Below are 14607 nucleotides of genomic sequence, written 5' to 3' on the forward strand. Positions count from 1 at the left end.
ATATTATCCTCCTTGACCTACAACCAAGAGCGTTTAGTTAAACTTTAACTACAAACAGCTGTGTTCATTGAATATAAACATCTGTTTACATACATCAATGACATTTGGTTTTATTCATCAAAATGTTCTCAAATCTGTATGTTGATTTCGTTTTTTGCAAAATTTAGAGTATGACAGACAATTTAAAAGTTTTATTTAAATACATGGTTCCCTGCTGCTAAAAATGGTAAACAATAAATAATAAAATAATATACATATTTTCTAATTTCTAAAAAAGAAAAAAAATTAAAAACATTGGATTTTTTAATATTTTTTATTTTTATTGTTTTACAGATAATTGGCAAATGTCTCTGCAAGAAGTAGTTGGTTGGTTGTAACTCACAACCTAGCTCCTAGATAGCACTTAATCCCACTGCTCTATTAGGGGGGCAAACATCTTCTTTTAATGAAGGAGACTCCAATGTAAAGACCGGAAGACATAAAAGGAGGGAGTTGAAAGGCAGAAGAACTGAGTGTGAAGATAGACAGAGTGGGTGTCTCTGAGTAGCTTATTGCCACCTCTGGGCAGTCTGACACATGGCTGATATCTCAAACCTATTTCTTTTCTTCAAAGCCTTTTGCTGATTAAAAAAAAAAGGCTAGCTGGTGCCATAGGGTCACAGTGCCTTTGTCAGGGGAGTTGTAATTACTGACTGCTGGACTTTAAGAGGGTGGGAAGAAACCAAGATTTAATCTTCTTCTCTGTTTACAAAAATAACTTCCCTTGGGAAGATTTAAAAGCTTTTTTAAGGTCATTTAGTTAAGTATCTTTTAAGTCTAATGAGGGCCTCTGACAAGAAGGCGGTCAGATCCCTGCTGGTTACAGCTGCATCCTCCTTTGTCTTAAAGATTGGTTTTCTGTCACGGAACTTATGCATGCACACAAATTTGAAGATGGCTCAACCTGATACAGCTAAATGTGTCAAATTGTCCCAATTTCACAATTGACTATGTGGCTTAAATGTTGAATTGATTCTGTGGTAAATATAATTTCTTTTAAAGAGGGTAGGCTGCTGTGAGAAAGTTGTGTGGAGTGCAGCAGCTTCTCTGGAAGAAAGCCCGTCATGGGGTGAGCTGCTGATAAGCAATGTGTTTGTTGTCAGATCACAGCCAGTGAGCATGTGAGAATCCTCTGTGTCCTAACATGTGTTAAGGAATAGCAGACAATAGACAAAGAAGGTGTTTGCACTTTGAGGGCAGCTGCAGGAGGGGCAGCTTGTGATTCTTCTTTAAGGTGTTTATATTTATGTATATTGTCATGAAGGTGTAAACTTTGCACTCACAATCAGCATGGGCGCAGATGAGGCAGGAGGCGGTGCTGTTAAAGAAGGTAAGAAGGCCAGCAACAGCTAAGCTGATGTCTGTATTGGTTGGTCTTAGGTCCAGGGTGGTGAAGCGAGGGAACTGCACCTTCAGAATGTCTTCTGGGGCCACTTTGACATACGGTACCTGCACAGAAGTTATTGTTAGTTTGCAGCATTTTATCTATCAACTGGTACAAACTGTATGTCAAACCTCTAGCCCCCCATGTTAACAAAAATGCACAAGCAATAGCCAAAGAGGTAACATAGATAAAAAGCAGAGTGAAAATGTTTGATGTCGGGTGATGATGAAAAGAGTGAACAACTAAGAGGAAAGAAGTTACGGCAAATTGGATAAACTGCAAACAACAATAACTCCTTAGGGGATGCAGTGTTTTGCTAATTTACAATACAGATAGTTTTCAGTTGCTAAAGCAGAAGTTTAAACAGGACTGAAAATAAAAAAAAAAAACCTTTCATAAAAGTTTAAATAAATCCTGGTGTCAGCTTTTAGTAACAGTCTAGTAAGACATGTATCAAACTGTTGCAAATATGGAGTAATAAAATAATTTTAAAAGAGAATTGTTGGTAATGCACAGACTAGAGCACAAACAAAGAGAAGCTGCCATCAAATATATACTGGAATTTTCAGGGGGTAGGGGATTGTTTTTTGTTTTTGTTTTAGGGTTTAATTTAAATGCTGTTTGGTTCATATTTTTGTATTCTATTTAGTTTTCTTGACAGTATGAAAATGCCAGACAGATTCATGGACTTCAGGTTCAAAATACAAGGAATCCATTATCTTTTTTTCTGTATTAGTTTAGTTCAAGTTGAAGGATGAATCAAAATGTTTTGTTGCTAGATCTATAAACCTGCACAGATCCTTAAAAAGTTCTGCAGGATCAGAATCTCTACAAGGTGCTTGGTTAAATGTATTTTTCCACGGTAAAATAGGTAAAATTATTTTTGTAAATACTAAACACTGCTTCTGTAACCTTGGCCAGTATGAAGCAGGGTTAGCTAAAATACTTGATCTTGGCGCTGATGTCTGGTCTAATTACACACTTCACTCACCTGCCTATCTCCGCCTAGTTCTCATTACCCCTCATCTGTTACACCTGCTTCAGTCTCTATTTAACCAGCCTTCAGACAAGTCATGCATGCCAGAATATTTTGAGCCATTGGTGAGAAGTTTTTGAGCATTCGTGTGTTTGTGATTGCCTGAACCTGTGCTGCCTCTTGACCTCTGACCTTGCCTTTCCTCGTGATCATTTTGCCTGACCTGTCTTCAGACTCCTGCCGGTTCAATTCCTTATGACAACAAAGATGAGGGATGCAGCAAAGAGCTGAGCTGCAGATAATGCTAAAATGACAACAAGCTTTATGTGTTGATTTAAATTATTGGCTGTTGTTTTGATGGCGTAGCATGGTGCTTTATGCTAATGTTTGCTTTGTGTGCTCACTCCTTAAGGACAAAACCTTACTTTATGCTTTGAATAACATCATCACAGAACAGTATCAAACAGTTGAAATCTGTTTGCCCCCCAAGCACTCGCCAACTTGTAAACAATTTTGGGGTCTTTTATTAAAGATTTATTTAAAAAAAAATTAAGAATCTTTGTCACTTTGGACATTTAATCGAACTTTTGTTGAGACAATGCTCAGAATACACTAGGACTAAATAATATCAGGAAAAATTCAGATTGTGATTTTTCTGGTCGATATTGCAATTTCAATTCGATTCATGATTTTCTTCAAACTATTTTTCAGTGCAGTATTCCCAATGTTCAGTAACATTTACAAGCATGAGAATGCCGTTAACCATCAAAACATTAAAGGTTATTGCTATTAATCAACAATGACAACGAAAGTTAAGATTTAGCTTACTTTCAAATACATCTATTAAAATATTGCATTCTATTAAACAAAATTACTATACAGTATATCTGCTTCTTTTCATATACTGTGGCCTCTTTCCTATGGAAAATAATAAGCCTTAACCATGTTTTTCAACTTGGTCCCTGCCTCCCCACCAGTGGCTGCGTGTCTGGTGACAACATCATGCAGAGTTAGCATTGATGCTGCCACCATTGCGAAAGGAATCAGGAAAGTAAACAATGGAGAGCAACATGTAAGGAAGCCAGGGCGTAGTAAACGTGCTTTATTGCTTTGCTTTCTTATCTACCCAAATCCCTTTCACCAGTGCTGCTACAGTACATGTTTATTAAATGTAAAGAGAGTTGTTTCAGCTTGATAGATTAGACGCAAACGCCATGGTGTATTGATGTCTGTAAGTTGTGCACACAGTATCATAACATAAATTAGTGGTTCAGCCCAGGTCTGGTGTTTTTGACATAAGTCTCTTCTCACAGAGTCTTTTGACTTGGGCTGACACGTGTCGACTCGAGCTGCTCCCACTGCCACTAAAAGCCGATTGTTCCCGGGTTTAAACTGTTTTTTTTGGCCAGTGGGACACCGGTATAAGCCTGCTTCAATCTCCTTGAACCACAAATTGGCCTTGGCAGATGGGCGCTCATAGTAAGCCTGGTTCTGCTGGGAGTTTCTTCTTGTTAAAAGAGAGTTTTCCTCTTCAGTGTTGCTACGTGCTTGCTCAGTGTGACAGATTGCTTTCAATTCAATGAGTAGATGCAATCAGTTGGTTTTCCTTAGATAGAACACTTTGAATCAACATGACTCTATGATCTGATTGAATTGTCTCTGCAATGTACCTTGAGATGACATGTGCTGTGAATTGGCACTATATAAATAAATTGAATTGAACATTTTAATAGAATTAAAAGCTTATGTTACTCTTGTGAATTGCCTAAGTTTTCTCTGTTTTTTGTTTAAGTATCTATAGTTTTTTTATGTTGCTGACAAGGTAAAAACACATGGTTTTCTTGGTTTAGGATTACACTGTTTTTAATTCTCCTTTTTTCTCTCACTAATACTTTAACTGTAGATCTGAAAGTAAACTCTTGTGTTGTTGAAATCTTTTAACACATTTTTTGTGAAAAAATGTCTACAAGATTTTCCTATCTTTGGTGTCAAACTACAAGAAAACCTGGTGGATTGTTGGGGTTTAACATGCATCATTTGGATTTATAAAGACAGCAGGAAAAAACTTGCTAAATGAAGCACATTAGAAAACCGCAACAAATTCAGACCAAACAATCACAGTTTCGTTGAGGTGAATTATTTAAATGGGAAACTGAAGGATTTAAATGCGTGATATGTATCCTTTACGCCTAAAAGAAAGATCTAAGTATTTTGTTTTCTATGACTATTTCTTTTCTCTTTCCTTCTCTTTTATGACTGTAGTCGTCCAGCAAGTCTTTGATGCTGTAATTAGTTGCACTATTGGCATGTACAGTACGGCAAACATCTTAAATGTGAACAAACATGTTTATTTATCTTCTTGAAAAGGTATAGCATTATAGAATTATTGACCACATAGGATCTCTTCGGCATTGCCTCTGTTTCACAAGAAGTTAGAACAAACATGCAACACCTTGAAAAAATATAGGCCATATGAGCTTCCATCAAAAATCAATAAGTACACAATTCTCTGATCTTAATCCAACTGGGACCTAAACAACTCTAAGTGGAATTGATTCAAGCATTTTCAGTAAGGTTATGTGAGAACGCTGTCTTCCTTAGTTGCCTCTAATATATTTATCAAACAACTCCCACTATACTAACAAGAATGTTTAACACCATTTATCTCCCATGTGAAAAGGGATGTTAAGTACTTTACAGTTAACCTTGCAGCCTTAAGCATTCCCTAAACAGAAAACAAAGCTCTAGTAGTGATTCCTACAAATCTGCTGAGCATTAGGGAGATTATTAATTAGATTCTGCTTATATGGAACAGTTTTCTATATTATTTCCTTAGATTGCATATGTCTCTGCTTGTGTCCCCCAAGGAATGGAACAACGACATGCTGAAACTGCTATTATTGTGATATGGGAGGAAACTTAAGACAAGGTAAAGTGGACAATAGGTCGGCTGGTGTCATGTTCTTTAGCAGCCATGGCATTACAGCAGAGTGCGGTGGGGCTTGAAGGGGATGTAGGAAGACACGCGGAGTCCAAGAGGAGATACAGAAGAGACAACCTCTTCATCATGGCAGATTGCCTCTATGTGTTTCTTGGCACCCATACATTGCTTTCCTCTGCACAGCTATATGCCCACAATGGGTTTTAAACCCCTGCCCGTTGGGGTGTAATGGAGTTTCTAGGCCTGTGGATGGATGGAGAAGCAGCCAGCTCTGACAGCCATTCCTTCTTCTAAGGGAGTCTTAAAATCCTGGTAATAACTACACACCACACAGGGGAAATGAGATCCTACTCAATTGTGTTGTTATATTCCCTGTTGCACTTCTACAATTTCTCTCCGTTTCTTGCTCATTTCTCTTTCCTAATACCTCACACTGTGTACCTAACTTATCTCCCTTCCGATCCACTTTTTCCATTAATTTTATTACTACAGACTGTGGTGCAACACACCTGTTTTTCATTCACAAATCGAACACACCTTGATAGGCTTCAATCAGTGGCGGATCAGGAAGCAGCTGACAAAAACCCTCATATTCACAGATACAGACAGACAAACACACAGCTGGTTGTTATCCTTTAAAGTTGCATTCTGGACCCTTTAGCAAAAAGCAGTGACTTCTGAGGGAAACTACTCAGCTTTAAACCAAGATTCTGTTTCAAACTGCACAGCATGGAGCTGTGACTGAGAAAAAAAAATCCAAAAAGATAATCCATTATCTCATTTAGAATATGTATAAATATGATTTGCACAAATAAGAATGTCTATAGATTTAAATATGACATTCCACTTGAAGGGAGGATCCACTTCTTCAACGCTCTGCTTCATTCTGCCTCTGTGTTATGATGCTGATGACACAGGTAAAGACTTTTATTGTTATTTTGTATACACATAGTGTATAAATACAAAATTTTGTTTTGTACAGCTCTCATTTCCATTCCTTAAAGTGCAGCAGTGCTGATATGAAAGTTCAAAGCATTAAATATGTATGGTGCAAATATGCGGAATTTTGGTTTTGTGTTACCAGTGTGATGTGGAGTCAGTTACATGACTAAGAGTTTTCACAACAGTTCAGCTGTCTGATGGCAGGAAGAACAGTCCATGGTGGGGCCTGAGGAGTCATTGATGATGACCCAAGAGTCTTATGGTTCAAAGCTGCTGTGGTAACAGGAGATTAACCTGAATTTTATGAACACTGGCATTAATCTGTTTTGCATGTTAGAGAGGATCAATGATCCAAATCAGTTGCAGAAATGGTTCTGACTAGATTCGGACATATAGATCCAAGTAGAGATTAACAACCATAGATATGCAAACACAGGGCTCTGCACGCACATACATCAACATACAAAGACACACAAACATAGTTTCAGACACATATGACACATAGGTCCACATGTTAGTTATGTTCTTTCAAACACTGACATTCAGGAATTTTACAGTAAAAGGGGGAATCAGCGCCAAGCTGTTTATTTATTCTTAGAACTAAACTTTCGATGGGGAGAGGATAAGAGTAAACTAAAAGTGCAGTTACAATTTTAGTAAAAACTAAACTTAAGTTGTTGTGATGAGCTTTAGGGATCAGAATAAAATTGTTTTCAAATGTTTTTAGATTTTCCATAGGTCAAATAAGGTTAAAATTTATTAAACAGGGTGAAGTGTTTTCTAAATATCTTTAGGTTTCTTTCTGGCTTCAATAAGATCCTTAAACAAGAATGTTCCATATTAAATGCAATGATTCCAGCGTATATGTAGACAGTTGAGCTAAAAAAAATGCTGGATGTAGCCTACAGAATGATATTCTATTACAGATAACTTTCAACTGCCAGGCATTGAAAGGTAAGACATGTTTGATGTTTTCTGATTAAATTATAATAAAAATAATTGAAGTTTATTAACCTCACATTGAAATAAATTTACCTCTGCACTGCTCCCCCTTGCACTGCACCCCAGGCAGCAGTGTAGGGTTAAGGGTTTTGCTCAGAGATCCAGAGTGGCAGTCTGTAGGAGTGGGTTTCAAACACAGAACCTCGGGATTCCAAGTTCTATGCCTCTTGTCTCAAGGTTAAGCCCCTGTCACACCTTGACAATTAAGCCAGTGTATGCCTGACATACAAAAGAATCTGGCAAAAACACTGGCATACGTTGGATAAGTTATCGGTAAGTTTTGTAAAAGTTATGAGCACACTGAAGAACGCTGAAGCACGTTGGCACACGTCGACATACGGCAAGTATGTCGAGATCTTCTCAATTAACGTATGCCAGCGTATGCTAATACGTGGGCCATAAGTTAAAGGTAAGTTATTTGATCGTTGACATACATTAAGTGTAAGTTACTCATAAGTCATGGCATCTAGTTTATCCAAAACCTATGAGTAACTTATCAAGAACTTATCTCCAACACATATCAAAGTATTTGAAGTGTTCCAGACGACCTCTGAACGTGTTTTTACATTACAGCTACTGTTTAACGGTGTATTGGCAACACTTTGGTATAAAAGGGGGTTTACAGGAGGATACTTTGAGTACTCCTCCAGGCTTCAGATGTTTCACAAGAGATGGAGGACCCGACTGAGACGGGAATGCATACTAGTTGTTGTCCAACATCAGCAGGATCTCATCACTTTGACTCTGTTCCCGTTGTTGGGTGAGCGAGAAGGTGAGTGTGATGGATCCTCCCTGCGTTCACGCTAATGGCCACGACCAAGAAACTTCCTAGCAGACATGACGCTGAATCTGCAAACTGTCTTTTTTATCTTTCCTTTTTTCTTTTTATTAATCCTTTCTTTTTTTGGAGGACGGTAAGCAGCAGTTAAGTTAATACCGTGATCAAAGAAATATTTTTATGCAAGCCGGGTGCCCCCGGATGCCTTGCTGCCCTCCTCAGGACACTTGCTTGTGACATTTCATGGGCATTACGCTTCTGTTTGTTATGCATAAGTTAGGCTGTCTTTGGACGTAAGTTCTTGAATCGTTATTAATATTATATGTACATGCCCAAGATCGAAAAAATACATAGAAAGTTCAGCGTATGCCAGCATTTTAGAAGGTGCTGGGATGTCAGACATACGCTGGCTAAATCGTCAAGGTGTGACAGGGGCTTTACCAAGTTCCTGAAACTCTGGATTCTATAGATAGTATTGCTTGACATCATACATTCAGTATAAACCAACTTTTTTTTCATTGTGCAAAAGAATAAGGACCAAAAAGGTTTCCTTGGGTGCAAGCTTTATGACAAATGGCGATAAAAGCAAAACCTAGACTTCTAAGTCAAAGTGGACCTACATGTTTACCAGGTATTGAAATTATACTAAAGATGGGTTGAAATATTTTTATTTAAAGTATTCTCCTGTCAGTTATTACCATCAATACAAGAGTTTTTAGATATTCTGATACTTAGTTGTTTCTCTTTTAAAGAAAAAAACACTTCCAGAACCCCAAGCACGTGTCACTCTGGGATATTAGCTACCCAACATGGCATAAGTACTTGGTTTTTTATATGATAATAATGTTCTGTGTGCTTCACAAACAATCTTTTCTTAACAGAATAGCTGCAGCAGTTCTTTTGTGTGCTTGTGTTAAATTACTTTTGTTAGTAGCAGCCTGCTTAGTTCATCACAGCAGAGAGACGGTAGCAGCTCAGGCTAAGTGGCTAATTGGTGTACTTCTTTTTTTATTTAAAGGTTGTTTACAGTCTTGGGTTTGGACCCATCCCTTAAAAACTGGATCGTATTTAGGAGGAAGGTTCCGTGTTCTGTATCGAGATGATTAGAGTGAGATTTGTCCAGATTTCCGATGGATTAAAAAATTGTGTAGTATTTTCTTAACAACATACTGTAAATGAATACCAACAGGTGGTTATTGGTCAACCTGATCCGTTTGTGTGTTGTTTTAGGCACCATCATTACGAACTATGACTAGTCGTCATGGTTCAGGGTTGTGGGGGCGCGGCCTTCGGGAGGGCGCGGGCGTGGAAAGATGGTTATTGGTACATGCTGTCTGGTAATCTGAGAGGAATTTTCCTGCTGAAACAGCAAAAACATTCTATGGGGAGCTTATTGTTACTATTTTCTATTTCTAAATGTGAAATAATATGGGATCTTTAGAGCATATAATTTTTCTTGCTACAGCCCAAATTGCTGACCAGCATTCTGCTCTAGATCCCAAGGTGTTACCCCAAGCCAAGTGTCCATTTCCACTATGTCCTGATTATTGTTCATCTTTTGTTTATAAACCTTTAGACTTTTCTCCTAAATGTGTTTTGCAAATTGGCAAAAACAATATGAAATAACAGGAAATTTTCAAGTGTTCCAATCTCTAATCCTTAGGAACAAAATTTTTAAACACTTGAAGTCAACTTTCTCTGATATAGTAATATTTAAAAACAAAGGCCCTAAAGATGTAACACTTACTTGTTAAGCTAGAAAGCTGTGACTCGATGCATTTAGGCAGCTAGATGTGGTAAAAACCTTTGCTGAAGTCCAAACTGTGTATTGGAATAGAGAAGAGAAGGGATTAAAGTGACTTTGAAAGAGAAACGCTTGTTGGAATCAGACCGATTGACCTGGGCACCTATTTGAGGAAACACTGATTTTAGTTGGGTTTTCATGCACTATTGTCTGTGTGATTTACAGACAACGACGTGGAGTGGCAGCTGTGAGGATGAAAATATGTTATTTGTGTGAGAGGAATATGGAAAGACCAGTTGGAGATTAGCCAAAAGACAGAATACAATGTCTATTGACAAACTAAAAGCAAGATGCTGAAATCATCATCATCTTCATTTGTAAAGATATTAAAAAAGCCATAGCTGAACAAAGTGCTGATCATAGTTAAAAATAAAACACATAATGAATATGAAACAGAACACAAAAATGACTGTGCTAACTAAAATTGCACTATAACAGATTAGAAAAAACTGCTTGCTCTAGGTTAGATTTTTTTTTCATAGTCAATATCAAAGCATGGATTCCTCCTGCTTTGAATTAACTGTTGAGGCTGCTGGTTGTTAGGGGGTTTGTTAGGGGATTATTTTCTTTAGGCCCTAAGCATCAAATGAACATTTAAACACGACAGCCTACCTGAGTAGGACATTGCAAAAACTTCAGTTAATAATCATATTCACAATTTATTAAACCCACAGTGCACACATCTTCTAATGGCTGCTCCCAGCAGTGCAATGCTAAATTTCACAAAGCTCAAATAATCTCAAACTTATTTGAGCCAAGATAAAAATGAGTTCATTTCACTCAAATGGCCCTGTGTCACAAATTCTTAATCAATTTGAGCAACTTCTTTGTAGATAAAGCGCCCTTTTAATTGACCGTATACAACATTTGTTTAATGGCAGTGAAAGAGATTTTAGAAAAAGCATGAAGGAAACCGTTTAGTGGCTCAGGGTTCAGGAAAAATGAGTGGTTTAGGTAATAAGGATTCATTCAAATCAAACACCTTTTTTTAATCTGATTTGGGAATTTATGTTTTTTTTTTTAAAGTTTTTTCCTAAAGTACTCCTATAAATATCAGAAACCAGTAAATATAAATAAAAAAAATACATCTGAAAGTGTTTTGTGAAAAAAATTGTGCAATCTACAAAAGGAATGCTCCAATCTACAGCCTTTCAATTCAGATCAAGTTCTGATACTCGAATTTAGGTATCTGCAGACCCTGATACCTTACCGACACCAGAGCTCTGTTTATTTATTTTTTGTTATTCTCATTGTTTTGTTTATTTTTAAGAGGCTATAACATACCCCTCTCTTCTAACAAGTATAGTTAGTTGCAGTGCACATCCATTGCCTCCCTAATTCTTACCCTCTCCACAACACACAGCAAAAACCCACTGACATTATATACATATTACATGCAAAACAATCATTTAAATTAGTTGAGTTGAACAGGGGAATCATCTAATACTTGCTGGAGAGTTAAGGACCAGATATTTCACAACCTGATGTGCAGCCATATTTAGCAAGGGGACTAAAAACTAGAAGTAGATTGAAAAAGCAAGATGTGGAACACAATGCCCCCGTCTGAAACACACATGATTGATTGGTTGTTGTAGAGTGGTATCCACTATCTTCTTAATGTGACAGTGTTCAGCATAGACACTATAAGAGACAACTGAAAGCCAAGACATCAATCTTCAAAGTAATAACAGCAAGTCGGCATCTACATCAGTCGGGTCATTTGCTTGACTTATCAGAACGAAACAGCTAAAGTCCTTCACTCTTATGACATATTATATAAGAAAATTAAACTTCAGTAAAATTCAACATGTCTATTTGGAACCTCATTATCTCTTGTTTAACTTTGCCAATCATGAAGTTAGCACCTTAACGCTGAGTAAAATTGGTACTAAAGGAATCTCCATTGAGATATATTGAAAATATTTGCTAAATATTTAAATGAAACATTTAAATGAACATGCAATGGGAAAGATAAATATTAGAAAGGTAAACAAATAACTTTGCCAGTCAACAAACAATAACACAAAAATACAACAAATCAATATTAATGTTATTTTCCTGTTGTTGTTTTTTTCCCATTGAATACTGAGCCTGTGCCCCAAATTATTAATGATTACTCACTAGAAAAATAGCCTTTTCTGCTTTTAAATGTGATTTTCAAAGTCATCACAACATACATTTAGTTTTTTACAGAAAGTAGCAGATATTCTGCTCTGAATCTGTGTTTTGCAAACTGTAGATAGTCCTCACATTTCTTATGGGATTTTGTATTGCACCAAAATTATGGAAAATGCAGTTAAACATTTACAAAAGTTGCCTAAACATATTGGGACATCATTGGAGATAATTAAAATTAGTGTAAACAAGCCGATGATACAAGAGCAGTGAATGGGCTTGGCATTAATAGAGGACAGTCAGCTATTTGACAGCCTCTACTCAGGGCTTTGACACTAATGGTGTGAAACTAATTACATTGGAAAATGTGTGAGCAGGGGGAAAAAATATCTTGCAACAATACAGTCCGGAGTAAGTGCTACACTTTTAAATTATTTGGTAGCTTCACTGTAAACAGAATTTAATACCACAGTGAGTGCTATAAAGGACGGATGAGTGTCAGCTTGGATAAAGACAGAAAAAACAGACAGCAAAGGAGAAACTGACAGTCTGACAGAGGAGACGAGGGTGATGAAGTGAGAGACTGAGGCTGGGGGGAGAAGTGTGGACAGGAAAACAAAAACACAACCAGATATGATAGATACAAACTGGGACTGATAAAGTGCAAAACAGTATATATTAGCACTCATTAAGTTTAGTGAGTTCACCAAGGTCAGATTTGTTCCTTTACACAGGGACATTCTGGAAGAAGTAAAATCTCAATATTTTTGCAAAGGACCAATATATCTCTAACAAAACCTTACAGAACATTGCAAAGGTTTGACATCCTGTTGAATGTTTTGACATTTTTCCACATTTATACCTCAACTTCAATATATGCTATTTGGATAGATCAACATGAGGTAATTCATACTTGTGAGGCAGAAGAAAATGTCAACAGGCTTTAGTAAAATACAGATGTATAAAATGTCATCGGTAAACACCATCTTTACTCTGACATCCTTAAACAGATTCCAGTGTGTCCCATTACCTCCAAGAACCTTAGTGAGCAAATCTATCATCTTAAATTGGAGAGTGAGCAGGATAGACTTCAGCTCCTGACCCCTTGACGGACGGATAGACAGACAGATTGTAAAGTATTTTGGTCGAGGATTAGCAAGGGGAACAAAAAAAAAAAAAAAACAGCTACAGCTGCCGCTTCCAAATTTCTTTTTTGTCTTTTATTTGGCACTTTTCACTCTGACAACCATCCCTGAGCTTTGAAGAGCTCAGTGCTTATATAACCACTAGGCAACACACCTGCACTTGAGTGGACCAAGCCACAATTAAACAGGTAGGAAAAAAAACTAACAAAAGTAGTCGAGACCACTTCCATGGCTTCTGTGGACTTCGATGCAATGTGGACATACAGTAAGCAGCAGTCAAACGACAGCTGCAATTGAATGGCATGCAGGTACGGATTAACATAAAAGTAATAAAGTTTGGGCAGGTAAATCTTCAGTGAGTGCTTTTTTTCATGAAGTTTTGTCGCCCCTTGATGCCAAAATAACTGCTGCGGAGCTGTGCACGGTGTACCATACTGAAGTTATAATTTTTGAGCAGTGGAATGTGTTTTCTACAATCTGCTTTGTTGTTTGCATATTAGGTTCAGCTTTTGCATTTAGTATGTTACCTGTTAAATAATTTTTCCACACATGTTATGTTTTGTGGCATTCTGCAAATGCAAATATTAATCTCAATGGTCCCTTTTTGCACACCACAATGTATTGAATAAATACAAATACTGTGAACCAATACTTTTTTACATTTATTTAAAAAAATGTCCTATTCAGCTACACATGCATCTTCATTAAACTCCTCAAAATTTTACTCATAATGTCCTCCTTTTTGGTGCTATAGAAATGGTCAACCCAGATTTATAGTTTTTTGCACTGCAAAACATGAAAAGCGGACAACCATCTCTCCCTTTCGCTTTCTCATTGGTTGATCAGCTAGCTGCCATATAGCTTTGTGAGCCTACCATCTGAGAATCCCTTTCAACCCCTTAGTTGTAACCTCCACGCACCTAGGCCATAGGAAGGGAAGTTGGAATTCTGCAGCTATGACTCCATTAGGGCCATAATCTGCTTCAGTGGAGTTCATTTCATATTTGCAATGACTAAAAACTCATTAAGCAAGGCTTAATTAATGGTCTAAGAATGGCTTCTACCCAGATTCATAGTTTTCGTTCATTTTTCCCTAGTATTGTGCTTCTTTACCCAGTAGTTTAGAGTGTATAAAGAAAATAATTTTTTGTTTAATTAAAGTTTAAAATTTTGTAATATGCACATATATCTATTCAAAACTTACTGGGTTACTCGTTTTCATGTATACTATGAAACTCATTTAAGCATTTCATATATGGGTTTTTACATGTAGTACAAATTTGTATTATCTTTCAAAGATTCCATCCATGTTTTTTTCTTTTAAGCCTTATTATTTTTTTGTTTATCATTCAAGCATTTTCTATGCCTCTGCAACCATAGTTCAGTCTCTGTAATGATAAGCCATGTCAATTTGAAGTCAAGCTGGACTAGGTTGTACTTTTTGGGGCAACCCTACTGCACATCCTGGATTTCTGTCCTCA

At 37.1% G+C, this 14607-nt stretch overlaps 1 protein-coding gene across 3 annotated transcripts in view; it reads right to left on the reverse strand.

Annotated features, from left to right (window-relative positions):
- grik4 (glutamate receptor, ionotropic, kainate 4) overlaps nucleotides 1–14607 on the reverse strand; it is a 461142-nt gene that overhangs the window by 177094 nt on the left and 269441 nt on the right. For all 3 annotated transcript variants that reach the window (XM_015380401.1, XM_015380400.1, XM_015380402.1), the window contains exon 6: nucleotides 1323–1488. In XM_015380401.1, coding sequence (XP_015235887.1) covers nucleotides 1323–1488 — 166 coding nt within the window. The remainder of the gene's footprint in view (nucleotides 1–1322; nucleotides 1489–14607) is intronic.

The sequence above is a fragment of the Cyprinodon variegatus genome, unplaced genomic scaffold, assembly GCF_000732505.1.
Source record: "Cyprinodon variegatus isolate N-32 unplaced genomic scaffold, C_variegatus-1.0 Scaffold213, whole genome shotgun sequence".
Taxonomy (NCBI): Eukaryota; Metazoa; Chordata; class Actinopteri; order Cyprinodontiformes; family Cyprinodontidae; genus Cyprinodon; species Cyprinodon variegatus.